This window comes from Tiliqua scincoides, chromosome 7 (genome assembly GCF_035046505.1).
Source record: "Tiliqua scincoides isolate rTilSci1 chromosome 7, rTilSci1.hap2, whole genome shotgun sequence".
In the NCBI taxonomy this organism is placed as follows: Eukaryota; Metazoa; Chordata; class Lepidosauria; order Squamata; family Scincidae; genus Tiliqua; species Tiliqua scincoides.
Window position 1 is genome coordinate 60,489,681 of NC_089827.1, and position 27,633 is coordinate 60,517,313.

At 43.4% G+C, this 27,633-nt stretch overlaps 1 protein-coding gene and 1 pseudogene across 1 annotated transcript in view; one reads left to right on the plus strand and one right to left on the minus strand.

Annotated features, from left to right (window-relative positions):
- The first annotated feature begins 1,490 nt into the window (after positions 1–1,490).
- Positions 1,491–27,633, plus strand: part of GRIN2B (glutamate ionotropic receptor NMDA type subunit 2B) — a 216,260-nt gene continuing 190,117 nt past the window's right edge. The window contains exon 1 of the mRNA XM_066633361.1: positions 1,491–1,901. Within this exon, the coding sequence (XP_066489458.1) occupies positions 1,491–1,901 (411 nt within the window). The remainder of the gene's footprint in view (positions 1,902–27,633) is intronic.
- Positions 13,413–13,532, minus strand: LOC136657790 (5S ribosomal RNA; annotated as a pseudogene).

Below are 27,633 nucleotides of genomic sequence, written 5' to 3' on the forward strand. Positions count from 1 at the left end.
AACACAGATCAGTCTTAACAACAAAAGAAAGCAGCAGCCCAGAAGGGCAACACAGAATGCAAGTGCACAGCAGAAATCATAAACTAAAAGCTGAGTTGAAGAGAAAAGTGAGTCTTTAGCCAGTGCCAGGGGAGGCACTGATCTCACATCCTGTAGGAGGGAGTTCCACAGCCCGGGTGCTGCCGTGGAGAAAGCCCATTCACTCATTATTTCCAAATGGACTTCATGCAAAAGAGTCTTCTCAGAAGCTTAAGGGATGGGCTATCTATGTTGGGTTAGGGGAGGGAACCTTCAGTTACTGGTAATTTGCATTTAGTTCTATATGAAATGCATTATAGTCATATAAACGTAAGGAGTTTATGTTTATCCAGAGGAAGGATGCCTCAACTTGATCTAAGAAGGGACTGTGATAGGTGGTGGGAGGGAAATCCTGCCTCCCCGGCCTCTTTCCACACCATGGCACAGCTAGGGCATCTGACACCCAGAGCACGTAAATTTTTAACTCCCCCATACCTCCCAGCTACACTGTGCACAGCCTCCCTGGGGCTCAGAAGGCCTCTGAAAGGCACCCCCTCAAGGTGTGGTACCATGGGCAGTGAACCCCTTTGCCCTTTGCTATGCCACTGCTTCCACATCTTTTCTTTTGGATTGTTTTGAAAAAATTAGTTGCAGGTGGATACAGGTGTAAGCATTGTCTGTTACAGTTCAATTCTAACATACTCTTCTTATTTCACATAGGTTCCAATCCTAACCAACTTTCCAGCACTGGCATAGCTGTGCCAATGGTGCTGCGTCTCACGGGGGCGCTCACGGGGGCCTCCTCAAAGTAAGGGAATGTTTGTTCCCTTTCCTCGAAGTTGCATTGCCCTTCTGTAAGTGCTGGAAAGTGGGTTAGGATTGTGCCCATAGACTTTCAAAGGATGCTAATTCTCAATCACTACTGACTGTTGGGTTCTGAAATGGAACAGTGGTGTAATGGTTGCATTGGTATTCCCTGTCTGACCTTTGACTTATTTAGTAACTTATTCAGTGCTTTCCCCTTTAAATTTCCAGGTAAACTTTACACGGTAAAATGTTTTCTCCAGTCACTACTGGAGTTAAAGCAACATCTCTGTTTCAAATGAATAGTTTTATACTGAGACTAATTAAATGCCTCATTGGGGAAGGGGCCAAACCTTATTGGTACAGTCATTACATTGCACACAGAAGTTCGATTACTGGCATCTCCAGACACAAAAGACTCCTGCTAGAAATAGTGGTGAACACCTGCTAGTCAGCATATACAATACTGGGCTAGAGAAACCATTGACCTGATTCAGTGCAAGGTGCCTTCTTGCGTTCGATATGGTCAGGGCTCTTTACAAAGAAGAGACGTTATTGGGCTAACTGGACCAATGGTGTGCCTTAGCAGCAAAATGCCTTCTAGCTATGTTGAATTTTTTTTCAATGTTCTTCTCTCTGTCTCTTTTTAGGGAGTGCAAGAGCTGAAGATGAGGCCCAGAGCAGAGTGCTGTTCCTCAAAGTTCTGGCTTATGCTGGCAGTCTTAGCAACAACAGGTGGTGGGGCCTGGGCCCAAAAGAACCAACCCAGCATTGGCATTGCTGTCATCTTAGTGGGTACCTCTGACGAAGTAGCCATCACAGATGCCCACAAGAAAGATGACTTCCATCACCTCTCTCTCATGCCTCGTGTGGAACTGGTGGCCATGAATGAGACAGATCCCAAAAGCATCATCACCCGCATCTGTGACATCATGTCTGACAGGAGGGTTCAAGGTGTCGTGTTTGCTGATGACACAGACCAGGAAGCCATTGCCCAGATCCTGGACTTCATTTCTGCCCAGACCCTCACACCCATTCTGGGTATACATGGAGGCTCTTCCATGATCATGGCAGACAAGGTAAAATGTAACTTCTTTTTCACATTCAGAGCATGAGAGTGAGGCATAGTCAGCATTAGGAAATAGCCTGTTCCTCTATAAGTTGCATTGTACAGTATTTGTTCAAGTTGCTACAGAACTGGGTGTGTTGTGTAGCCCAGATTGTGTAGGTTATATGGAAAAGCGAATTGGAGATCTTACAACAAGTAGTATTTTGAGCTTGGCAAGTGGGACAGTTCTATCTTGCTATGCTGTCAATTACAATTCCAAAGGTTATTACCAAATACTGGGGATTTAGAATGGTATCTGTATGGTTGGTTTTGTCATAGAGGTTGAAGAGCCTTTAAGATATTGTGTGGTAAGTCTCTATTTCCACCATTGTAATGTCCGTACCTTTGATGGCCTTAAGGCCAATTCCATCAGGTTGGGACCACCAGTGGAAGCATCAGGATCCAGATGGAAGTTGCCGCACTTACTGATGCCGCTGGTGAGCACAACCAGGCTGCCAGCTCTGAGCCCAATCCTATCCACACTTCCCTGGGAGTAAGTCCCATTGACTATAATGGGACTTACTTCTGAGTAGGCATGCATAGGATGATGTTCTCAATCATTTGCGGCTGCATGCATTTGCTGGCAGTGAATGCACTGCCCACTGGTGCCTGGTAAGGGAGTGGAGGGGGTGGGCAGTGGGAGGAATGGAGAGGGAGTGGGAAGGACAGCAGCATTTCTGGGCAGGGAGGGGGGAGAAAGTAGGGAGCAGGGAGAAGGTGGAAGGGGATGGATTCTATGGCAATGAAGCATGCCGGATCTTATCCCCTCTTTTGTAAACATCTCTGCCCCTATCCCTCCTCAGACATAAGCCACCAAAATAGGAGATGGGGCAGCCTGGGGGCTTACTTGGAGGCAAACTGAAATGTTTTATATTTACCTCCAGCTTGCCATCAGGTCACTTCCCACCCCCCACCATAGGATGCAGCCTTCTTTCTTGGCATGGTTGCATCAGTGCTGGTGGGGGCTAGGACTGGGCTCTCCAGATTCTACCCAACCACTTTAGATGCCATTGGAATGATGTGCTGTTAGAGCAATTGTCATACCCCATTTTATCACGTTCATTTGCCATGCAGTGACTCACAAAATCAAGCCGTAGAAGAATTAAATGCATGTAGCCTAACTGAATTATAGCCATGGAAAAGATGCAGATGGTCTGAAAATGGTGAAATACCTACATCAAATAGATAGGGAATTAGTAAAAGGCTTAAGATTCCTTGCCCTACAACTTAAAGGGGTGGGGGAAGGAAGGTTGTTTCCTTTATTTGCTCTCTCTTATTTTAATGTTAATGTCAATCTGTTTTAAATCAAAATGATCACTTCTGAAATTTCTGAGATCAAGCGGAGGGTCCAGAAATACAGAGAACACTATTTTGTAAATGTCTCTAGAACACGAAGAAAAAGTATTTTGGAGTTTCACAAAGCTGTTAGGGAGAAATCTTTTATAAAGTCAGCTGTCTGAAAATATTAATTAGTGAGAAAAAGAAGGTGATTTTTAAGCTGCCTGCTAATTTTAGGATGTCACTTGCAGAGACATATTCTTTCTGAGGACGCTGAATGAAGATTTTTGTTTTTAACTGAGTAGCCAAGACCTTCTTAATATATTGCCTGTCGCAGGAGTTTGTATTCAGCAATGCTTCTAGCACTGAATCTTATTTACAGATAAGGGTAACAAACATGTTTTCATGAAATCATAGAGTTAAAAGGCCCCAAAGGTCATCTAGCTCCTTCCTTGGCCAGAGGAAGGATCATTTACATAGCCGTCTTCTCACAGCTGTCAAACTAAATAAACATGATGTGCCACAAAAAACGAAGTAAGCACACAATAGTAAGGAAAGAGTTTGTGGCCATTCTGTAGCCATCAATTCTTATATCCATAGCCTGCTGTAATGTTACTGGCTTTTCTCTTCTACTATATTATTTTCCACAATACATTTGTAGAATGCTTATCACTATAGTTAAACTGAAAAAACCTAATCTCTTTGTAAAGTAAATTCTCTATTCCTGTAATCATCTGTTGCTCTTCTGTGCACCTATTCCAATTTGAACTGATCCTTCTAGAATCTGGATTACATGGTGCATATATTTTAATCTCACCCCTAATTCTTTGCATAAGGTAACATTGTTTCTCTCTCTCTGTGAACGATGCCTGCCTCATAGATCCAAGAAAAACAATTTGCTTTCGCTGTTTCCTTTGTCATGTCCAACTGATGAGTCCTCTGCTTATCGCCAAAACATTTGCTTCAGTGTATTTTCATAGACCTATCTTTATATGCTCAGCAATTTAGGTAGTGAAATTTTTCCTGGTCTGTGCCTCTTTGGGCTTTGTGTGGGAAATGTTACATGCCTGAATGCTTTCCCATAGGGAAAAAATGCCCCTCAAATAGAAAAATATGTTAATTTTTATGTAGTATGTTAAAAAGAAGGCTGGGCTGAATCCTCCTCTGACATATTTCTTTTGCATGTGCGAGAAGTTTCTTTGTAGTCATACATGCTCTTGCCCCATCTTCAGCCTGAATTGATACAGTCCAGGAAAATCCTATTAATGTATCAATTGGCCCTTATTACTTTGTATTCCTGAATGTCAATCCATAGTAGAACACTTGAGTATTGCTGGGATGGAGGAGCTGCACTGCCTTCTCCCAGTTCCTCCCTGGGGTTGTTTGTTCCTCTGAGATGCACAAGCAATGGCAGCTCTAGGGATGGACTCCCTAGAGCTGTCTGTCTCCATGGGGAGATGGCCATTCTATGGAGCCACTGGCAGAGGTAGTGTAGCTCTTCTGTCTCCCATGGTTTGTAAAATAATTCCATCTCCCTTCTTCGAGAAGCCCTTGTGGCAGGGAATAAAGCTGTGGCTCACTGGTTTGTGCAGTGACCTGGATAAGCACAACCTTCTTCTCCCCACCTGTACTGGGAGAAGCAAGGGTTCTGATCTGCCAGGGCACTTAGGGACCTGGTTTTTCTCCCACCTGGAGAAGGTGAAGGTCCTGCTCACCACTGGACAGTGAAAGAGGAGTAGATCTCAAAGGCCTAGCACTGAAATCTTCTTGTGCATAACCATCTCAGTAGTCAGTAGGCATCAGATCAGTGCTGGAGCAACAGCACTCCAGGCTCTCTGCTCTCTGACCTAGTTCATACTCTAGACAAACCTAGACTTCAGCCAAAGTCTTGTTTCCAGTGCCTACAGTGCAGAGTCCTAGGTTTGGACACGAGATTTGTGCTGTGCACTCTGCTTTATTGCCTGCCTGTGAACTCTGCAATTCATCTACCACCAGGACTGGAGAAATAAGGGGTCCCAACTGTATCCCTCCAGTCCCACCAGTTAGTAGGCAATGGCTCTGGGTTTCAATCATGAATAGGAGAGTTATAGACTATTACACACTGTGTGTGGGATGGAACAACAGTGACCAAAAGCAACCACTTTGTTGACAGCTTAAAAAAAATCTGTGCAGACTTATTCTTTAATGCTGTAAATGGAGGCATTGGTGATAACTCCAGGACTTCTGCTTAGTGAAGACTTTGAAAAAAATCACTTTCAACTTTGCAGTGGTTGATAAGAAGCCAGGAAAAGCATTCTGACATCCCCCACTTAAAGTTCTTATATATTTATGAAGGAGCTGGTAGTATCTTTCTCCAGCTCTGAGTTTTTTAAGGATCTGATGAACTCTACTGGATGCTTTATACCTTCAGAACATGAGATGACGCTGCCTTAGAGTGCCCCATTCAGTCATGACCACTGCCTCTAGCAGCAACTCAGATTGGGAGACTGAGGAGGAAAAACCAAGTGCTAGTGCTGGTGCTAGACCCACAACCAGTCACTGGGCTGGAAATGGAACTCATTATCAGCCAGGAACCTCAGGAACCAGAGCCCCCAGAATCTGCCTCCCCCAAAGCTGACAGAGAGCCAACCGAGGCTGTGATCGTCTGCGCCTAGCCTGTCCTTGTCTTGCCAGTATCTCTATGAGGTTCTAGTGAGAACGAGACTCATCTCCAGTGGTGAATGACAGGTCTATGGAGTTTAAGCCCCTATTCGAGTTTGGCAAGCTCAAAGGGGCTTGACAACTTGAAGTGGGCATGCCTGACTCAAGAGGCTACGGTTTGTATTTTGAATTCCTCTTGCCTTGTAACATTTGGACCATGTCTCCTCTAGTGGCTTAGGCTAATGTTCATGAGTCTTGATTCAGACTGTTTTACGCTGCACTGCACTTCTCAGACATACCTTTCAAGCTTAGATTTGCTCACCCAAAAGTATCTGGGAAAGCCTCAAATCACAGATTTTTGGTTAAACAAACAACTATTAATGCTTTAAGATCTGTGCTGCCCTGAATTATTATCAGCAATGTAACACATTTTTAAAATGTGTGTTTTCTCACACTCACTTATACATCAATTTGCACCACTGACAGCTGGATAAGAAGATTAGTTTCTTAGTTCTGGAATAGGCAGACCTTTATTACAACCCTAAATGTCTAAATTAATTGCATTCAACATTTTCCCTGCCCCAAACTAGCTTCAAAATGAAATTGAAAATCGGGAGTGTGAAATTGACTGACCCTGCTTCCTTAGATCCTCAAGACATTCCTCAGAGGCCATCAGCCCGCAGCTAAGTGGTACTGCTGTACAGGTAGAAGTTTCTAGGTTCAACCCCTGGCATTTCAAGTTAAAAAAGAATAATGTATAGCAATACCAAGAGAGGCCTTGACCAAAACCCTAGAAATGGCCACTGGTCAGTCTAGTACTAGACAGATCACCAAGGACCCAATTCTATCCAGCTTTCCAGTGCTGATGAAGCTGCAATGCAGCCCTGAGGCAAGGAACAAATGTTACCTTGCCTTGAAGAGGTCACTGTGACTGCCCCTCCACTGCAGGATCATCACGGGAAAGTTGGATAGGATTGGGCCTACAGTCAGACCAAGTCACTGCTTTATGTATGACAGCTCTCTCTGGTCAATCTTTCTTTGCCTGTTTTGTTTTTATTATTTGGGGGGAAGAGATTGTAGAAGTTGAGATAATCACCTGGAAATGAAAGATACTGTAAGTATGTGGCTGTGATAGTGATATTTACTAGCAAGGAGACTAAGTGGGGGAAATTCCCAATTATTTTTACATCTTGGAATGCCCAAAAATTAGATGGGCCTTTTCTATGGCCTGTTGCAACTCTATTCCATCCACTGTTCTTTGGGGTAGATTTCAAGGTATTCCTCTCCAGGATTCTCTCCAGGAAAGAATCTGTCCTTGCCCCCAGCGAGTTGCAGAAACGTTAGATCACCTCCTTTTTCATTGCCCGCTTCATAGTGTGGCTAGGAGGAAACGCTTAGTTCTCCAATTTTATCTTAACTCCTCTTTTGAGATCTCTGTTATATTGCAATCTTTATTAGCCTCCACTGACCCTAACATCATTTTCCAGATAGCTACATTTATTTCATAAATAGTGGCGTCCAACTTGAAGCGTGTCCCTACTTCCTGAAGTCATGTTTTTTATTGTCAATTTTAGTCTGATATGTTATAGTTCTTTAGTCAGCTCTTTTAAGTTTTTTTTTCTTGTATATGTAAGTGTGTATGTATTGTAACTGTATGCCAATAAAGGTATTGAAATTAAAATAGAAATAGCAAGGATACTTCTGAGAAAGACAGGCAAATTTGCAAGATTAAAACCAAGGGGTTTTCCCCCCTTCCAGTGTGTTCTGATATCTTCCAGCTGCTTGGTTTCAACTAGTCATCTGAACGATCTGCTGTGACTCCGTGGCAAACAGTACGGGTTTTTCAAATGTTTTGTCACAAGCTTGCCAGCAATGTGGGTTTGTGAGGACTTGCTTAGATAACCCGTTTACCAGCACAAAGGAAAAGCAGTAGCACTTCAAAATACAGGTAGGAATCACATGATTGAATCTCCCTTCCTAAAAAAAAGCCCCGCTTGCACAGAAAAACCAAATACATTGCATGGAAGACGAGGCTAGAACACTTTGTCCTGACTTTGTTCAGGTAGGCAGTTTGGGACTTGGGAGAGCATTCAATCATGTTTCCCCTACATGCATTCTGAAGTGGTACAGACCCAGAAGAGCTGTATGATGTGTTTTCTTGAATGTGTAGTTGTATGTATGTAGAACATATAATGCAATCCTCAGCATATTTAGTTAGAAATATCATTTTAGGAGTCTAGAATTAAGTTGATGCAGCTGACCAACTCTGAGCACTTTAGACAGAATCCCCTGAAAGAAAAATTTCTGAATCCACTGGATAAGCCAGTGGTTCCAGACTGTGAGCCATGGCTCTCCGGGGAGTCTTGGAAACCAGCCAGGGAGCTGTGGGAGCCTCCTGAAAACCCTGTCACCCAATACAGTATATAGACATGATTGTATATACATGATTGTATATAGGATTGTAGCCCTAATGGAGAGCTATGGCCAATGGCCCAGGTCAAGGGAATTACCAGCTGAAAAAGTTTGGGAACCACTGGGATAAGTCAGCATAATCCTAGGGTCCAATCCTTTGAGTTTGTGGCACCCTTTGAGTAAGCGGCATCAGGGGGGAGGCCTGCGCCGCCCCGCCAGCATCTCGGAGGAAAACCCAGCCACCACTGCCCAGGTAAGCACTGGGCAGTGTGGGGAGTTTGGTGGGAGGATGGGGGAGGCATTTCTGGGTAGGGAGAAGGGCATAATGGGGGAGGAACCAGCCCTGGTGGCGGGTGGGACCACTGGAAGTCTCCTCCACTGGATCTTATCTGTATCAGGCTTGGAAGCCCAACATGGAGGTTCTCAAGACTAGAGTAGCCCCATTGTGGGGCCTGGGGTAAGGGGATGAATGTCCTCTTCTCTTGCCATTTTGGTACCACTGTAGCCTGCAGCACTGGGAAGTTTAGGATTGGGCTGCCAGAGATATTGAGATACATCAGCTATAATCTTTTATTATATTAGTATTTTATTTTAAATTACTGTAGTAATGATTATAAATAACTGTTGTATTGTTACATTTGTTGTTGGCAACCTTCAGTCTTGAAAGACTCTGGTATCGCGCTCTGAATGGTGGTTCTGGCACAGCGTCTGGTGTGGCTGAAAAGGCCGATTTGGGAGTGACAATCCCTTCCACACTGGAAGCAAGTGTAGTGTGTCCCTGGTCTGTCTCCCTGGCTGTGGGCCTTCCTTTTTTGCCTCTCTGCCTCAGTCTGTTGGCAAAGTGTCTCTTCAAACTGGGAAAGGCCACGCTGCACAGCCTGCCTCCAGGCACAACACTCCAAGGCCAATGTTTCCCATCTGTTGAGGTTCATTCCTAAGGCTTTCAGATCCCCCTTGCAGATATCCTTGTAGCACAGCTGTGGTCTACCCGTAGGGTGCTTTCCCTGCACAAGTTCTCCATAGAGGAGATCCTTTGGGATCCGACCATCACCCATTCTCATGACATGACCAAGCCAACGCAGGCATCTCTGTTTCAGCAGTGTATACACTCTGGGGATTCCACCTCTTTCCAGGACTGTGTTGTTTGGAACTTTGTCCTGCCAGGTGATACCAAGGATGTTTCGGAGGCAGCGCATGTGGAAAGTGTTCAGCTTCTTCTCCTGTTGTGAGCAAAGAGTCCATGACTTGCTGCAGTACAGAAGTGTACTCAAGACACAAGCTCTGTAGACGTGGATCTTGGTATCTTCCTGTCGTAAACTTAGGGGGTTTTGGGGTGCTCAGAGTTCTTGGTTCTCGGACCCTAAAACCCTCAAGGCCCCCCTGTTCAGTAGTACTGCCACCACCATGTATGTGCCAGTGCCTCAGTCCAGGGACACTTGAGACCCTCTAGGCTTAATTCTATCCCTTGCAGGCACTGAGCACTTTCTCCAGTTAAAGCTTCAGCCCTCAAGTTACTAGACCTCAATGAGCACTTGGTAGCTTGCTGAATGGCTAGGCAGGATTCTGAACCTTTGTCTCCAACAGACAATGAAACAACTTGGTAAAAGAGATTTTAGTTTATTAAGTACATGAGGTTACATAAGGCAGCAAATGCTAGAGGCATAAACATCTAGGAAACATATCAGCAATAAAATAATAAAGCTAGCTGGCTATCTCTATTAATCCCTATCTCTCACCTGGGTCAGTTACTCTTGTAGATCTTTTAGCTCCAGGCTGCCTGTGAGACCAGATGCCCATGGTGGACAATGGAGCTCACAGCATTCAGGATGTTGCACCCAAAACCTCTGTCCAAGAAGGAGCCGGACACACCCCTTGGGCACTCATTATTATACTTCTTATGCTAATAGTACTGAGGTGACTTCATACTTATTTAGACTGTCCAATCAGAAACTTTTGAGGACAGAACCTTCTCGGAGTGGGTCTGGTTGCTAGCCCTCCTAGTTCTTACCCCACCCAATTGGAGATCCACAGCTGCACTTCATCAGCTTGATAAGGCGCTTTTCTGTCTGCAGAGGTGCTAACATTCCAATAGGTTGTCATTCTTGTTGTCTGTCCTTTCTGGCCAGCAAAGGAGAGACAACAATCCTTTTGTTTATTTATTCACATTCTTGCAGCTAGGAACTGCTAGCCACTTCTCTGTTACTGATTTAGTTTGGTTCAGGCTCCACATGCTAACCAAGGCCTAACATGTACATATTCATGACAGTTCTGTCAGCTTCTTGTTGGACCATACTCTCTTTGTGAGTCTGGAAAATGTGGTAGCTGCTTTACCGATGCGTTTGTTTAGCTCTGTATCCAGAGAAAGAGTGTCGGAGATTGTTGAGCCAGGGTACACAAAGTCATGGACAACCTCCAGCTCATGCGCAGAGATTGCAATGCAGGGAGGTGAGTCCACATCCTGAACCATGACCTGTGTTTTCTTCAGACTGATTGTCAGTCCAAAGTCTTGGCAGGCCTTGCTAAAACAGTTCATGAGCTGCTGGAGATCTTTGGCAGAGTGGGTGGTGACAGCTGCATCATCGGCAAAGAGGAAGTCACACAGACATTTCAGCTGGGCTTTGGACTTTGCTCTCAATCTGGAGAGGCTGAAGAGCTTTCTGTCTGTTCTGGTCCAGAGATAGATGCCTTCTGTTGAAGTTCCAAAGGCCTGCTTCAGCAGGACAGTGAAGAAAATCCCAAACAAAGTCGGCGCGAGAATACAGCCCTGCTTCACTCCGCTTCAGATGTCTAAGGGGTCTGCACAATCCAGCCCGCCCCCTCACCCCTCCATGTCCCACAATCTCTTCTCTATCCACCATAATAAAATTGTTACATTTAAGCTACCCTGATCTAGTATAATATCACTTTGTTCTCTGTTTTGAGCATATACAGTAAAATTCCAATAATCCAGCATCATAGATATGTAGGTGGTGCTGGAGTATCATATTTGCTGGACTCTCCAGTGCAGAGGTAAATACCTTAATACAGAATGTAGTCATCGAATTGAAACAGCTGGAGAAAACGCACCTGGCATCACACAATGCCAGTGGCACACTGATCTGGGCCTGACTGGATTTGAGCAGTTTAGTAGCTTCTTTTTTCCAGAATGGAAGTTCAAACACTTCCATAGTCATTTTGATCCCAGACATATTGGGATTGCTGCAGTATCAGATGCTGGATTATCAGAATTTTTCTGCATGTTATGAAACGATTATGTGATTTTGTAAACTCATAGAATCAGTTTATCCACTGTTTATGGATGATGGCAGAAAGAACACTTTAAAAATTTTTAAACATGAATGAAATGGATTAGCAGAAGTACTATTTAATAAACATGATTAGTGGGATCAGGCTATAAAACACAGTGTTAAGCACTAACTCCCTCCTGTCAATTTAGTGTTAGATGCCAAAGACCAGCCCAGATTATAAAGTCTAATGACAGATCAAAAAGATGCATCAAAGCCTAAACTGGACTATCTTAAGAAGAAGGAAACTTTCTATATGTCTTTGATATCTGAACTTGGTCCTCTTCAGAGGACATTCTCTGTGTGTCTCAGAGACTGGGACATGACATGGAAAACAGAGTCTTGGGAGGCTTAGGTGGGGTAAATCCAAACTTGTAAGAGTTTGGCTCACAAAGTGCTCATTTTATCTTTTGTCCTGTATGCGAGCCATGATTCAGCTGTAGCATCTGAGCAGTCTTTCAGGAGCCTCCCATACAGCGCATTACTGCCCTCCTCTCACATTTAGCTCCATGGGTTTGTTAAATTCAGGGAGGGAGGAGCAGGAGCAGGCCCAGTGGTCCCTTCTCTGATGCCAAGCACCTGCTGGCTGTGTGCCTTGTTGTCTTGAGAGAGGTACCATAGCCCATTTACCATGCTGGCAGGAACCTCCCAGCAGTGTGGTATACACAGAAGATACACAGGAGGTGCAATTCTTTTCTCAGGAACACTGATATGTGGGTGCTGGAGAGGCATGGCTGGTGGGCACGGTCCTGCTCGCATTCCCTCATTCAGTAAATGAGGGGAACATTATATAAGGAAATGCTTATAGTGCTAGAGTCCTGAGGTTCTGAAAATAAGGCCATGAGGGCAAAGGGGAGTCCTTTAGTTTATCACTTTATCTGCTTAGAACCATCTTGTTCTCCTGTTAAAGGCTGTTCTGTTGGACTTTCTGTTGTTTTGTGAGTGAGCAATAATTGGCAGGTAATTGCTGTTTTGCTCCATGAGAGCTGGCACAGTGTAGTGGCTAAAAGGCTGAACTACCAATCAGGACTTCTCCAGTTCAAATCTTGCCTCTGCTATGAATTTTCACTAGGCAGTCTTAGGTAAGCCACCCCTTGGCCTAAGTCTTCCCCAGCTACAATATGGAGATAATAATACTTACCCTATAGTTGTAAAGATTACTTCAAGATAATACATGTGATGTGTATTGCACATTCAGGTAGCACAGCATGAATGTTAAGTATTGTTGTAGAAGCAGCTGGTACTGGCCACCCTACCTATGGATAATTAGTTGTATGATTAATGGACTTCTGTAGGAGATGAGGTTGCTGCAGCTAAATTAATGGACAGCTGTTTGAATGAAACTCAACGGAAGACCCAATCCTATGGGCCTTCTATGACAGCAGAACTCCAGTAGTCACAGGCTCAGCAATGGCTGTGCATTGTGTACTGCTGCTGGGCTATTCAGACCTGACAACACAAATGTTAATATGTCCTCGTGCCTACTGCCACAGAGTCCGGGCTGTGCCAATCATAGTTGGTGGTGATGGGGTATTGTGGGTGGGGAGAGCAGGGGGTGGTTTGGGGATGGACGGGGTTGATTACAGGGGCAGCAACTTCTACCAGAATCCTATCCCATCTTTTCCAGGCTACCCTGCCCCTTTCTGTCCTCAGAGTTACACCAGCTACATAGCTGGCATGGGTCAAGGAGACCCATAGGTGGCCAGAAGGCTCACCCAGAAATAAGTCTGTCTGTCTGTCTGTCTGTCTCTCTCTCTCTCTCTCTCTCATTGGTTGACAATGATGGAGGACAGGATTGGGCTGTGAAGGCTTAACAGTTTCTTAGGAGGGTTGGTTGGCAACCTTCAGTCTCGAAAGACTATGGTATAAGCCTACAGCACCCGGTATTCCCAGGCGGTCTCCCATCCAAGTACTAACCAGGCCTGACCCTGCTTAGCTTCCGAGATCAGACGAGATCGGGCATGTGCAGGGTAACAGTTGCTGCTCGGGATGAGCTAAAAGCACTGGTAAGAACTGAGCAAAAGTGAAACTGAGGCCTGTTGACAGGACATATTTCCTATTTGTTGAATTCTGTTCAACAGTCATAAGACATTTGAGGTGGAACTTAAAGCTGTTTCAAAGTGGGAGTGGACAGTACAGGAGGAATTGCATTGCAGGGGACCAGCTGTGCCACAATCAGGGCGGGTGGGAAGGCAAGAAGAACAAACTGCAAGATGAGCAGGATATAGATGCAGAAATATGTGGGAAGAGCAGGCTACAAAGACGATCTGGCATGATCAAAGGGAAAAAAGTTTCATTAAATGTAAGACCTGTAAGGCAATTTATAAAAAAAAAAAACAGTGGGGGGGGGGGGGAGACATGATTCTTGTTCCCTTCTATGCTGCAATGATAGCTTCTAGCCATCACTGTGCAAGGTTCTGTATGCTAATTATAAATTGAATTTTCAGAATGAGTTGGTTCGGAAGAGGAAAGCAAGAGGATTGAAGAAAAGGGATATCAACCGAAACATATTGGAATAAGGAATTAAGCCTGGCCAACTTATGGGGTACAGTTCTGGAGATCATGGCCCCAGGAAATGCCACAGCAAATAGCTTCAGCAATGCACAGCCAAACACACACCAAATGTTTGGACATATTTATTTATATTGAGGCCTTGTTACCTTATATTGTGACCCCCAAGGCAGAGAGCTCTGCATCAAAGGGGTTGCAGAGAGGAAGAAGCAGGTTGCATTTATTAACTTGGCTGGGCATGCATTTGTGTGGAAGTGGTTATGGGCCAATTTCAAGGCGCCCAATAAGCAAAACTGCCAGACACTTTTGAGAATGCTGAGTATTGAGAGCTAGTGTGATGTGTTGGTTACAGATGCTGGACTAGAATGATGATGGTCCAGGTTTCAACCCCCATTGGACCATGACACTCACTGGGTGATCCTCTTGGGCCAGCCACTTTCTCTGACCCTAACCCATGCCATGGGGTTGTTGCAATGAATTGATGGGTCACGGAAGAATCATGTACAGCTTCCCCTGAGCTCCTTGGAGGAAGGACATGATGGAAATAGTAAATAAAAGTTCAGTGGTAGTGCTAAGTCTTCCATTCACCATCTTACCACTTTTAGCCAAGGAAAGGAAAAAGAGAGACTTGGACAGGAAGCAGGTAAGACTTTGTTAGTCTCCAAGCTGCTGATTGTCAGCTTCCTGAGTCACAGCCATCAGAATTGTTGTCAGCTTTTTGTACAGATGCTGGTTGACAGGGCTATTCCTAGTCCTTGGAGATGGAGCTGCTGCACCCACTGCTCAGTACATTCCCCACCACTCTCTCATTCTGGAGCTCTCCTTCTGTGCAGCTATGACTCCAATCTCCGTGGCATTTAGCAGCAAGAGCAGAATTAGGATTTCAGAGCTGTATTTTGTTGGCTTGGCAAAGTATAGGGTGGAATCACTGCCAAATTATTAGCATTGCCAGGTGGCAGTTGTGTGCTTGTTCAAATATTGTTCTCTTTATATCTTGATTCTGGTTTTCTCTTTGTCTTGTTCTCTCTCTTTCTCACATTCTCTCTCTCCCTTTTGCTGTCTGCCATTCTTTCTCTCCCTCTCTCCACCCCCCTCCCCCCAATTACTGTTTGAAAAATGCTTTGAAAATGTAAAGTGCTATCTTAGGGCTGGCCCAGCCGTGAAGCAGGTTGTTGCAGGGCCTAGGAGAGGGGGGTAAAGGGGATAATTTGTACCTGGGCCCAGGGTCAGAAAGGGAGCCCGGGAGTCAAAGGAGGGGGCTCATAAAGTTCCCATCTCCCTGAACTTACTGCCTGCACACGATGCTGGGGGCACAACCATTGGCATGCAGTGGCAACTGCTGCAGCAAGCCATACTCACTGGACCCAGGAATGCTGCCATGACACTCCTTAACACAGTGTCATATCTGAGAGGAAACTGGCCTGCTACAGTAGCTCGTTGGCTTGTGAATCCGATAACCATGAAGGAGTGTATAGAAGCTCAGGGACTCAGCTGTGGGGCTACGGCTGCTGCAGAAGTTCATTTTGGTCTATGCTAGTGCTAGTCCATTCACCTAACTATGATGATGCTGATTTTCTGCAATGGATTTTCTATATTACAAAGATTTTAGAGAGACTTAGGAGTGTGTTTGGTTTTCCATATTGCTTTATCTAGCTGCCAATGCCTGATGGTTGGGTAGACCTGGGCTCCACATCAAGAAACTTGGTAGACCTGGACTCCCAAGACTATTCTGGATGTCAGCACCCTCCCCTTGCCCTATTTTGCTCCCTGTTCTGCCTATCCCCCTTGCTCCCTTTGAGAAGGGGCCCAAAAGAAACTTTGTACCCCCTGATAAAATTCCTCTCAGAGGCCCTGGGTTGATGCGACTTGTGTTAGTGGCAGGGGGTTGCGAATTCAGAGTGCCCTTCACCCTGTCACTGTCTCCTTCCAGCCCACTGCAAGCATAAACTTCATTGATCTGCTTTTCACTTGCAAAAAGTAGGTGGGAATCATATCATCCCCTTCCCTCCATCCTCACACTGGGTTTCAAGTTCAAAAGGAATGCATCCCTCAGACCTTAAACCCTGTGCAAAGAAGGAGCACTTTGCTACATCCTCCCCTCACTCTGTCCTTGTGTGCCATTTGAACCTTAAAGGAACATGCTCCCTTTAAATGTAAGCCAAGAGCAAGGAGAGGGGGTAGTGAAGCACTCAGTCCTCATGAACATTTAAAGTTTAAAGAGACATGATCCCTGATGGGGTTTAAACTCCATGTGAGGATGCAGTGCAGTGAGGAGGAAAGGGGCTTTTGTTGGGAGGGGGCCCTGTTTGCATGCATGAACATGCACACCTTGGCGAAGGCAGCAGCAGTAAGTTAGGGGTGGCTATGCCATATAAATGCCAAGTGTTGTAATTTCTTTCATTCTGGTTCCTCTTTTTCCATTTGTCTATTTGTGTTCACTTTCCTTTGTGATTTCTGGAGAGAGAATGTAGAGCTCTAAATTATGTATAAGCTTACAGAGTAATTACAGAAATGATTTAATTACTCTGTTAACACAGTTCTTTGCATCACAGCCTCTCAACCTTTGTGCAATTGCCTTGCTGCAGACCTTCAGATGCAGCAGGGGTGGGGCATGCGTGAGGGAGCAAGAAGCAGCCAATCTCTCCTGAAACTAACCCATCAGAATTGGGTTATCTAATATTAAGGTGTAAGTTAACAGTGATTATGTTAATCAAAGTCTGTTTAATGGGACAGTTTGAGTAAGGTGTGTCTTCAGCAGTTTGTATAAGATGAAAGATTCCTTTAACTTCAGAATATGGGAAGAAAATAAAAGGTATTGTATAGCTACCCATTTTTAATCACTATAGACAGAGAAGAAAAAACCTCACTAGTCCAAGGCTTTCAATGGTAATCAAATGAGTGATTAAAGACATGACTGGTCAACATCTTTTTTTTTTTAAATTGAATTCTGGCATCAGTTCAGTTGAATTCAGAATTTGTAGCAGAATTCAAACAGAATTCTACACAATATTAAACAGAATACTACAAATCTAACCTGATCTGGAAAATTAATTACAGCCTTTGAGAGGCATGAGCAGGCTATAGGTATGTTAGAAGTCTACCCTGCTAATTAGGTAAGAGGCACTTTTTCAAGTGGCTGCTCCTCTTTTATTTAGCAGGGGGAGAGTAACTGGCCAACCTCACCCCAGCAGTGTCTTTTCTAGTGACTGTCTGCTGGTGTTCTTTTGCATCTTTTTAGATTGTGAGCCCTTTTGGGACAGGGAGCCATTAGTTATTTGATTTTTCTCTGTAAACTGCTTTGTGAACTTTTAGTTGAAAAGCAGTATATAAATACTGTTGTTGTTGTTGTTGTTGAAGTCAAGTGAACACAAGTGATTCACAAGGTCCATTGGTCAGTTCAGACCATTAGAATGACAGGATTTTTTTAAAGCCGGAATTACTCAGTATTGACTACATCACTGTTTTTTCCATTAACATTTTATTGGTTTGGCAGTATACAGTATAGAGTGAAATGTGTATGCAAAGAATCAGGTTAACACAGGAATGCTATTCTGATCATATTTCAACTATATTATCCATCCCTTAATGAACCAAAGCTTTCACCAGTCCCCACCTGCTGCATACGTATCTTACCAGTATCCATTTGTCGTCTACCAATTTGTGGTTTGTCAGAGCCATTGCTACATGCCTTAACCCTTTTTTTACTCAGTAGCCTGCCACGAAATCCATGAACCGCCTCAATTGAAAAATATTGTATATGAGGCAATATGCATCTTCAGTCTGCAGTGTTTGGTCTGTAATGGGTTTTTCCCCACACATAGGCTCTTTCACCTTTTTATTGCAGTCAACAATTGATGGACGTACATTTATCTACAAAGCATAGAGATGCTGAGAAGCACCACAGAAAAGGAAGTTTTAAGAAAGGTTTTTAAGGAGAGGGAAGAATCGATAGGAAAAAACTTTCAGGGAGAGTGAGGAGCTAGACATTTTAGACCATTGTCTATGTTGTGCTGGTACTTTTCATTCCCCAGATATCTTTGCCATCAGATATAGATTTCAGAAAGTTTAGTTCTTTGCATCAGACTCGACAAATAAGAACTGTGATAATGTCTTTAGCACTATGTACAGGGAGAAAGGAAACGGACAAATGTCACACAGGTCAGTGGAACAAAAGAATAGGTCAGAGATTACTGGATGAATCTAAAACAGGGCTGGCCAAACTTTTTGGCAGGAGGGCCACATCATCTCTCTGACACTATAGCACGGGCCGGGAACAAAATTTGAATAAATTCACATAAATGAATATATTTGAGATGGAACTTATATGAATGAATGAAGGTCTTGCAATAGCTCAAGGCCTATAAAAGACCTTGCACCAAGCAAGGCAGGTGTTTCCTTCGCTGCTGCTACTACATCACAGATGTCAAACCGCAAGCAGCCCTTGTCGCACAGCTCACGTGAGAGGTCGAACGGTCACCCTCACGCTGAGAGCAGTTGCATCGGGCCAGCATGGGCTCCAGCAAATCTCCGGAGGACCAGACGCTCATTGGAGACTGGAGGTTCCCCACAGGTCGTATTGGGAGTCCCTGAGGGCTGCAAGTGGCCCCTGGGCCGGAGTTTGGGCACCCCTGATCGAAAAGAATACCAGCCACTGGGACTCATCACAGTTCCTGAAGGAATCCTGAAGTTGAGAGGTGGGTAGGTCACTAATGTTCCGGCATCATTCCAGTGGCTGAAAAAGTATAGTGCAATCCTGTGTATGTCTACTCAGAAGTTAGTCCCACTGAGTTTAATGTAAGTTACTCCCAGGTAAGTATGTATAGGATTGCAGCCCAAGGCTTCATAATAGACTTGGATAGGATTGTGTTGTTGTCGTAAAAGGGGAAAATAGTAATGACTGTTACTTTGACCGTTGTAGCAGGAGAGATATTATAACAAATAATCAAACATCTAATTTGTAATCTAGTACATTTTACAGTGAAGTGGTGATTGGAAGTCAGAATTGTTTCATTAAGAGCAAATCACGCTAGACCAACTGGTCATCTTTATCTGATAGAGAGTTAAATTCAGTGAACAGATGGAAAGTAGTTGATATTATATCTTTGGACTTCAGGCAAGGCTTTTTGTCTAGTCCCACATGACATCCTTATTATGAAAACGTGTCTTAGAAGACAAGAAACGTGTCTTAGAAGAAAAATGCCGTAAGTTGGGCATGCAGTGTACGAAGCCAATACATGCACAGCATGGCAATAAATAGACTGATATTAGATTGAAAAAGATACCCATTGTCATTCTACAGGAGTCCAATGTTGTTCAGTGCCTTCCACAATATACTAGACAAGAGACCAAACAGTAAACTTATCAGCTGCACTGCCAAAGCAAAATTAAAAGGGACTGCAAACAATCCAGAAGAGTTTTTTTTTATTATTATTTTAAATTATCTTAATACACTAGAGCAGCAGTTCTCAAACTGTGGGTTTGCAGCTTCTGGGTAGCACTGGTGTGATACCCACTTCGTTGGCTGCGTCTCGCCCCAGAATGCATTGTAGCCTTGTATCCTGTGGGATGACCCAGAAGCCTCAAGGCATTCCGGGGTGCAATGCAACCATCGAGGCTGACGAAGTGGGCTGTGGCAGTAAAAAGTTTGAGAACTGCTGCAGTAGAGCGTTGGGCAGATGTAACAGCATTTATTGTTCTATGCTGAATTTCCAAAGATTACTCAAAGAAAAGCAGGATCAAATTAAAGTTGTGAAGGAACAGCACTTTAGAGAGAGGTGTAAGAGTTATGATGAAAAACAAATTGAACCGAATTTTTGAAAATGAAAAGGCATCAACAAAAGTCCTTGGGTTATATTGGCAAAAAATATGGTTTACCAAAAGTAAGTTCCATTCCTCATCTTTTTCTCCCCGATTGTGTCAAAGCATATTTATATTTGCATTTCCTAATCATAACCTGCTACTTCTTTTAAGTTTCTTTTTAGGTTTAAAATCTTCTAGAAAATTTTCCATGTTACATTATCAATTATGTTGCTCATCTTCTTATTTTGGCTTTGTGCATGGGAGTGATATGCATATATGCTTATAGTAATACGTCTCTTTTCCCGGAGGCGCCTTTGCTCTGGAGACTTTGCCAAGTCACCCTTGGAGCATGTGCACATGTATGTATGTGCTTTTCTCAAATACTGTTTTGCAGCTTTTTTTTAATGCTTTATTTTCTTTTATGCAAAAGAAAAAAAATACGTAGATGTGATCATTCTTAATTTGCCAGCAAATTTGAAAACAAATTTTGAAAACAATTTGAAATTGTTTGAAAACAAATTAATTTGATTTGTTTGAAAACTTAATTTGAAAACAAAGCCAAACCAAATGGATATATCAGTAGTCTAAAGCAGGGGTCTCCAAACCCTGGCCCGGGGGCCAGATGTGACCCGCAGCAAGCCTCTATCCGGCCCGCGGCCAGCTTCTTGTCCCCTGAAAGCCCCTGGCCCGCTTTGCCGAACATGACTGGAACTGTGCTCTGGTTGCATCTGGAGGGTGTTCTAAGGGCCAGAGAGGTTGAATGAATGAGCCCATTCATTCATTTATTCACACATCTAAATTCCATCTCTAATTTATTTATATAAATTTTATATTTAAATTTTTTTCCAGCCCTCAAAAGCATGCCAGACATTCGATGCGGCCCTCTGGCCAAAAAGTTTGGAGACCCCTGGTCTAAAGTATTGAATAGATATATCTATATGCTTCACGTGGCTTAAAGTGTTTTGTCAAGGAACAGCAAAATATGCTGTTTGCTGCTGTTGCTTGTTCCTTTTTAGGATCATAGATGTTGTTGTTTTATTGTTTCAGCTGCTTAGTTAATGTAATGGCAGCTTTGGTTTTTTAAAAAATCTTTTTCCTGCACTATACAAGGTTTGTATAGAAAATATAGAAGTCAATGACTCAACAGTCATTTTTAGAGAGCATTGTTTCTAACAGACTTGTGAACCAACTTTTCATTAGGGGAGCTGATTGTAGCTAAGTTAACTTTATTTTGTTGAAATACATGTATTTTATTTTGTCTCTGAGCAACCTTATGAGAAAATGCCAAATATTTATATATTAACATATGAACATAAGAACAGCCCTGCTGGATCAGGCTCAGGGCCCATCTAGTCCAGCTTCCTGTATCTCACAGTGGCCCACCAGATGCCTAAGGGAGCACATGCAAGACTACAAGATGCTTGCATCTCACTGCTACCTCCTGCATATTAAGATACAAGTGATTTTCATCTTTTTTGGTTTCAGTAGTTTATTTATTCCAACTGAAAATCATGGAATGGCTTATTGGTGGTTTATCATGTGATGTGTAAGCTCACATAGAGGACTGGTTCATAGTACATCAGGGGTGTCCAAACTTTTTGACAGAAGGGCCACATCCTCTCTCTTACACTGTGTCGGGGGCCAGGAAAAAAATTAATATACAATTTAAATTTTAATAAATTTACATAAATGAATATATTAGAAATTATTATTAAGTATTTATTTATATACTGCTTTTCAACTAAAGTTCACAAAGGGGTTTACAGTGAAAAATCTAATAACGAATGGCTCCCTGTCCCAAAAGGGTTCACAATCTAAAAAGATGCAAAAGAACACCAGCAGACAGCCACTAGAAAAGACGCTGCTGGGGTAAGGTGGGCCAGTTACTCTCCCCCTGCTAAAAAGAGGAGCACCTACTTGAAAAAGTGCCTCTTACCCAGTTAGATGGAACTTATATGAATGAATGAAGGTCTTGCAATAGCTCAGGGCCTATAAAAGGCCTTGCCTTTCCCTGGTGCTGCATCACAGATGTGAAACAGCAAGCAGTGGAGGGAGCCCTTGTCCCACAGTTCACGCGAGAGGTCGAACAGAGAGCAGTTGCCTCAGGCCAGCGTGGGCTCCAGCAAGTCTCCGGAGGGCCGGAGGCTCATTGGAGACTGGGGGCTCCCTGAGGGCCGGATTAGGAGTCCTCAAGGGCAGCAAGTGGGCCCCAGGGCCGGGGTTTGGCCATCCCTGCAGTCCATGATAAACAAACAAACCTCTGGGGGCTTCGATGGTGCTGCTGGATGCAGTGGTAACCGTTTTGGCCGGTGGGGCTGCTGGCTTTAGGACTGGGCTGCCCATTTCCTGAGCCTCAGTGCTTCCAATTTCCCTCAACCCTTACCTTCTTAGCTCTAGAGCAGAGCTCCAAGGTGAACATTCCAATTTGTTATACCACAGCTGCACACCTCATTTGTATCTTGAACTTCTTTAGCTTTGGTTTAAAACCACAAGCAAACCAGGATGTGAAACCCACGTTGTGTCTCTGTTGTACAACTTGGGTTAATTGTGGTCTGTTGAACCACAGTTAAACAACAGCTCCAGTTTTGGACAAGCGGCACAGAGGAAGAACTGATTCTGCTGAAGAACAGCAAGAAAGGAGAAGTGGAGATGGTAGTGTCCAGGAGGTTTGCCTTGTGATTATCACCATTGAGTTATATGTTGATGGCCACCTGAAGCTTCCCACCCATTTCACTCAATCTTTTGTGGCTCATTTCATTATTAGTGGATTATTAAATGTCTGTTGAGTGAGCTTTGCTCATCTTTGGATAGATTCAAATTTTTGACAGGCATTGCTCAGGTAGGAATGTGATTCTTAAATTGTGGACTGATACCTTAATTTAGATTTATTAAGGCACTTTGTGGTCCATTAATTATGCCTTTGTGCTGAGTGCTTAATGCCAAAGAATGCTAGAATGTAGAAGTATTTCAGTCAAAGATGAGCTGAAGATGATACGCATTGGTGTCATTCAACATGACTGTGGAAACATTTGTTAGTGAGTAGCAGCCTTTGTCACTAGACTGATTTTTTTTTTTCTAGCTCCTAGTATCTTGGTGCAAAAATAGTTCTGTGGTGTTCCATTCTAGTAAACAGCAAACCCCTCCTTATTTTGCATTCTTTGCTTTAAACAGACTGAGGGCACAATCCTATCCAATTTTCCTGTGCAGGTGCAACTGTGCCCATGGGTTGCACTGCATCCTGTGGCAGGAAAGCATTCACAGAGGCATCCTTAAGGTATGGCAAAATTTGTTCCCTTACCTTGGGGCTGCACTGCGACTGCACTGGTGCTGGAAAATTGGATAGGATTGGGCTCTAAATGTGCTGGCTATTTTTTTTTTTTACATCTGTAAATTGTAGTGTTGACGAGTCTGTCTGTGGTTCTCCCAGAGGCATCTGGTTGGTCGTTGTGAGAATTGGGATGCTTGACTAGGTGGGCCTTGTGCCTGATCCAGCAAGGCTCTTCTTATGTAGGGCAAACTTTCATGAAAACCGTGTTGGCAGCAAGGAAAACAGGTACTAAGACCAGATATCATCTGGGGACAGGGCTAATTTATGGTAGCCACTTGCTCTCTCCTCTCTCACTTCCGAATCTGTGTGACAACAACATTCGTTACGTATGTGTATTTGCTCACATCTGTGTGCGTTTGCCTGGATGCATGTCTGCAGTGCTCAGGGTGGGAAGAAGCGGTTCAGTGTGTCTTGTGCAACCAAAATGCCAGGAGCAAGCTGACGGCTCCCTCTGCAGCGGCCATAAAATATAGACGCTCTCCTGAATAATGCATTGGCATTTTATTAACTAGCAGTAGCAGGAGTTCTAAGTTAGTTATTTTCTGTTTTCTCTTCTTCATGCTGGTGGGGGAAAGTCATCTCATCTTAAATTATTTCTTAAATCCCTATTGCTAATAACCAATGTTGGCCACGTGTAGTCAATAATGTGAAGATACTGTGCAGCTGTTTACCGATTTTTAGGGAGAGTCTATCAAATGTCTATGCGCACATACTATATGTAAGGTCTCTGGAAGCCTTGGGAACACAGGACCCCAATTATTATTAATAGAACAATGAATAAATATTAATAAATAATTTCTTTTTAGAACTCTTTTTTATCTTGTGGATTGTGATGGATTCTCATTTTAAAAAGTGGGTCCCAGTGCTAAACAGTTTGGAAAACTCTGGTTTATTGTATAAGTTAAGTGAGATAAGTACACAATACACAATATATTGTGCATATTCTTTTTTCCCTTTCTGTTTTCCCTGCCCTTTCCTTGTTGTGCCTTGTCTGTTTTTAGACCATGAGCCTCTGGGCAGGACCCAAATGTGTCTTTTTCTGGATTAACTTTTTTTAAGCACTATGCTACTATGATTACAATGACTGCCATGACTGCCACTACTACTGACAATTTAATCTTCATATAGAGCAGAGGTCTCCAAACTATGGCCTGGGCAGCGGCATTGCTAGGGGGGTGCAGGCTGCACTGGGTGACACACACAAGGGGGTGACAGCAACACTCGCCAAAAATTTTCAAATCTTAGTATTTTCAAATTAAACCATCATGTTATATATCACTCAGTGTGTAATTTCATGCAGAATGCAGTGAAACGAATTGCATTGAATTGGAAAAGGTGCAAAAGAGAGCGACTAAGATGATTACTGGGCTGGGGCACATTCCTTATGAGGAAAGGCTACGGTGTTTGGGCCTCTTCAGCCTAGAAAAGAGACGCCTGAGGGGGGACATGATTGAGACATACAAAATTATGCAGGGGATGGACAGAGTGGATAGGGAGATGCTCTTTATACTCTCACATAATACCAGAACCAGGGGACATCCACTAAAATTGAGTGTTGGGCAGGTTAGGACAGACAAAAGAAAATATTTCTTTACTCAGCGTGTGGTCGATCTGTGGAACTCCTTGCCACAGGATGTGGTGATGGCGACTGGCCTGGACGCCTTTAAAAGGGGATTGGACAAGTTTCTGGAGGAAAAATCCATTATGGGGTACAAGCCATGATGTGTATGCGCAACCTCCTAATCTTAGAAATGGGCTATGTCAGAATGCCAGATGCAAGGGAGGGCACCAGGATGAGGTCTCTTGTTATCTGGTGTGCTCCCTGGGGCATTTGGTGGGCCGCTGTGAGTTACAGGAAGCTGGACTAGATGGGCCTATGGCCTGATCCAGTGGGGCTGTTCTTATGTTCTTATCTCTATTCTGTTGAAAGTTACAGCTGAAAAACCAGAGGGTGCAGGGCAATGGTACATCACCACACCCACTGCTTGGCATTGTCCCTCACACTGCATGGGAGGAGGTCCATCGTAGGGGTGATATGCTGGCCTCCTGCACCGGGTGATGCCAATCCTAATGATGTCACTGGGCCTGGAGGCCATATCTGGCCCGCCACAGGTTTTTATCTGACCCACAGCAACTTTTTTTTTGTCGGAACAATTGCTAAGGTTTCACATTTTTTACTCATTATGTAGCATTTCTCAGTTTCAGCATGGCATTGTTTCTTTGCAATTGTCACATTTTAATTTTGTTCTGAATCATTATTATGCTGATTACAAAAAAGATTCATGTAAAACTTACTCATTCATTTAAATTTCATTTATAAAACTGATTTATTTTTTTAGCCCGTGAAAATGTGTGGAAATATGACATGGCCCTAGTACTGAAGAGTTTGAAGATCCCTGATAAAGTGTAATTTAATTAGCCCAATCATTCTCAAGAGAAAAATTGTTTCACAAATCTAAAAACAGTTCATCTAATTGTCAACACGCATATATTTATATCAGAATAATCCAAATACCTAATCGATACCTTAAAAAATAGTTTTTTAAGCAAACAGATTGTGCCTCGATATCCACGGGGGTTCTGTTCTGGATTTAAAAAAAATCAGTGGATACCAAATCAGAAAAATAGCTTTAAGGACCCACTTCCAGGTTTCTTGCTCCTCTATTGTCACCCCAAAATATATTGATATAGACACTATACCCAAATATTTTTATTTTGAATGTTATTATTATCTTCCTTAGTTGGTCGTGCAAACTACTATTCTGAATAACACTTTTTATAGTGTAGGGAGCACTGGGGATGACTTTATGGACAAAGGGGCAATGACCCCAAACATTTTGGGAACCACTGCTATAATACATTGTCCAACTGGCAATCTCATAAAACTTTACCTGTCAAAAGATATTTGGAATGTTCATTGTCTGGATGTTTTGCTGAATTTGCCAAAATCTTTCACCCTGACCCCAACTTCCTCAATATCTGAAAATGAATTTATCACACAATCTGGAATTTCCATTGAAAGAAGATCCTCAGATCGCTCAGACATATCTTCATGCAGCATACCAAATGGTCGCAAAAAACTTGCAGATGATCATCTTGTTTTCCACCTGTCTTCTTTAGCTCAGAAGGTCCTGGAAATTGGTATAGCTCATGATGGCCTATATTATGCTTGAATAGCATTAACTTTGAAATAAATGTAGAGATGACAGATTTGACCTGAGAAAGATTGACCTCATTCCCTTGCAGCTGCAAATTCATTTCATTGGACTTTGCAAATAGTTCTGATAAATAAGTCGTGTCATGCTTGATTGCTTTGAGTTCATCACTGAGCATTCATGTCTTCGAAAAACTCCACAACAGTGTCAAAAAGGTTGTAAAAGTATCTCACACAGTTGCCTTGTGATAGCCAACAGACTTCAGTGTGAAACAGCAAACGTTCAAAATATTCATCGTTCTCAGCAGAGACCTCCCAGAATAGTGATCACTGAGAGTATGGGCTTTAATTTTACTCAGTGCAGCAATGACAGCTTGTAATGCCTTGTGCAGGTGATCACTGAGGTTACTGTAACCAGATGTTGGTGATGAGTGAGACAGTGAATGGTAAAGGCATTTGGCACTGCTTTTTTTTAAGTAAGCAGCACACCCACGGTAGTGAAAAGTCTTTAATGGTGCTTCATCAGTTGCACAGACAAGTATGTTATAAGTGGAATTTCCTTGTCTTTGAGGAACTGCTCAACAACATGAAATAGTGACTCTCTTTTCATATCTGTTCTCAGTTGCCTTGCAAATAACAACTCTTGAGCCAAACTTTCATCTTTTCTAAAGTGCACGTAAGTGAGAAGCAAAGATTCATTGCCTGGCAAAGCTGACTCATCCACCTGTAATGCAAATTCTCTTGTCCTTAATATGCTGCATAATGTATCCTCCACATTTTTGGCCATTTCATCTTTGCATCTTTGCCCTAAATTGTTGCTGAGAGAAATGGTATTAATTATGTTGTGTGGTGACATGCAAAACAGTACTCAGAACCTCGCTAACAGCCCAGTCCAACTTATTGGCAGTGCCAGCAGAACACGTGTTCTGCTGGTGCTGGCTGACACAAAAGTGCCATAAAAAACTGCAGCAGCTGGCACAACAGTGGGAAGGCTGGAGTCTTTCTGCATGTGCCAACAGAGTGATGGAGGACCACTGGAGCAGGTAAGCCCAGCACAGGGGGTGGGGAGGGGGTGTAATGGAGTGGGGGAAGGGCGAATTGGGTGGGGGTGGGTGGATTGGGAGGGGGTGGGCAGATTGGGCCTGGAGGTTGGGATCAACAAGAGTGGTGCACATTGAATCCTGGGCCCCTTCTTGGTCCTGAACCATCTACACTGATCACTATGGACTTGCACCTGCTATATCACTGGTGCAAGTCCGAATTGATTCATTGTGGCTGTCAGGGCTTATCTCAGGGC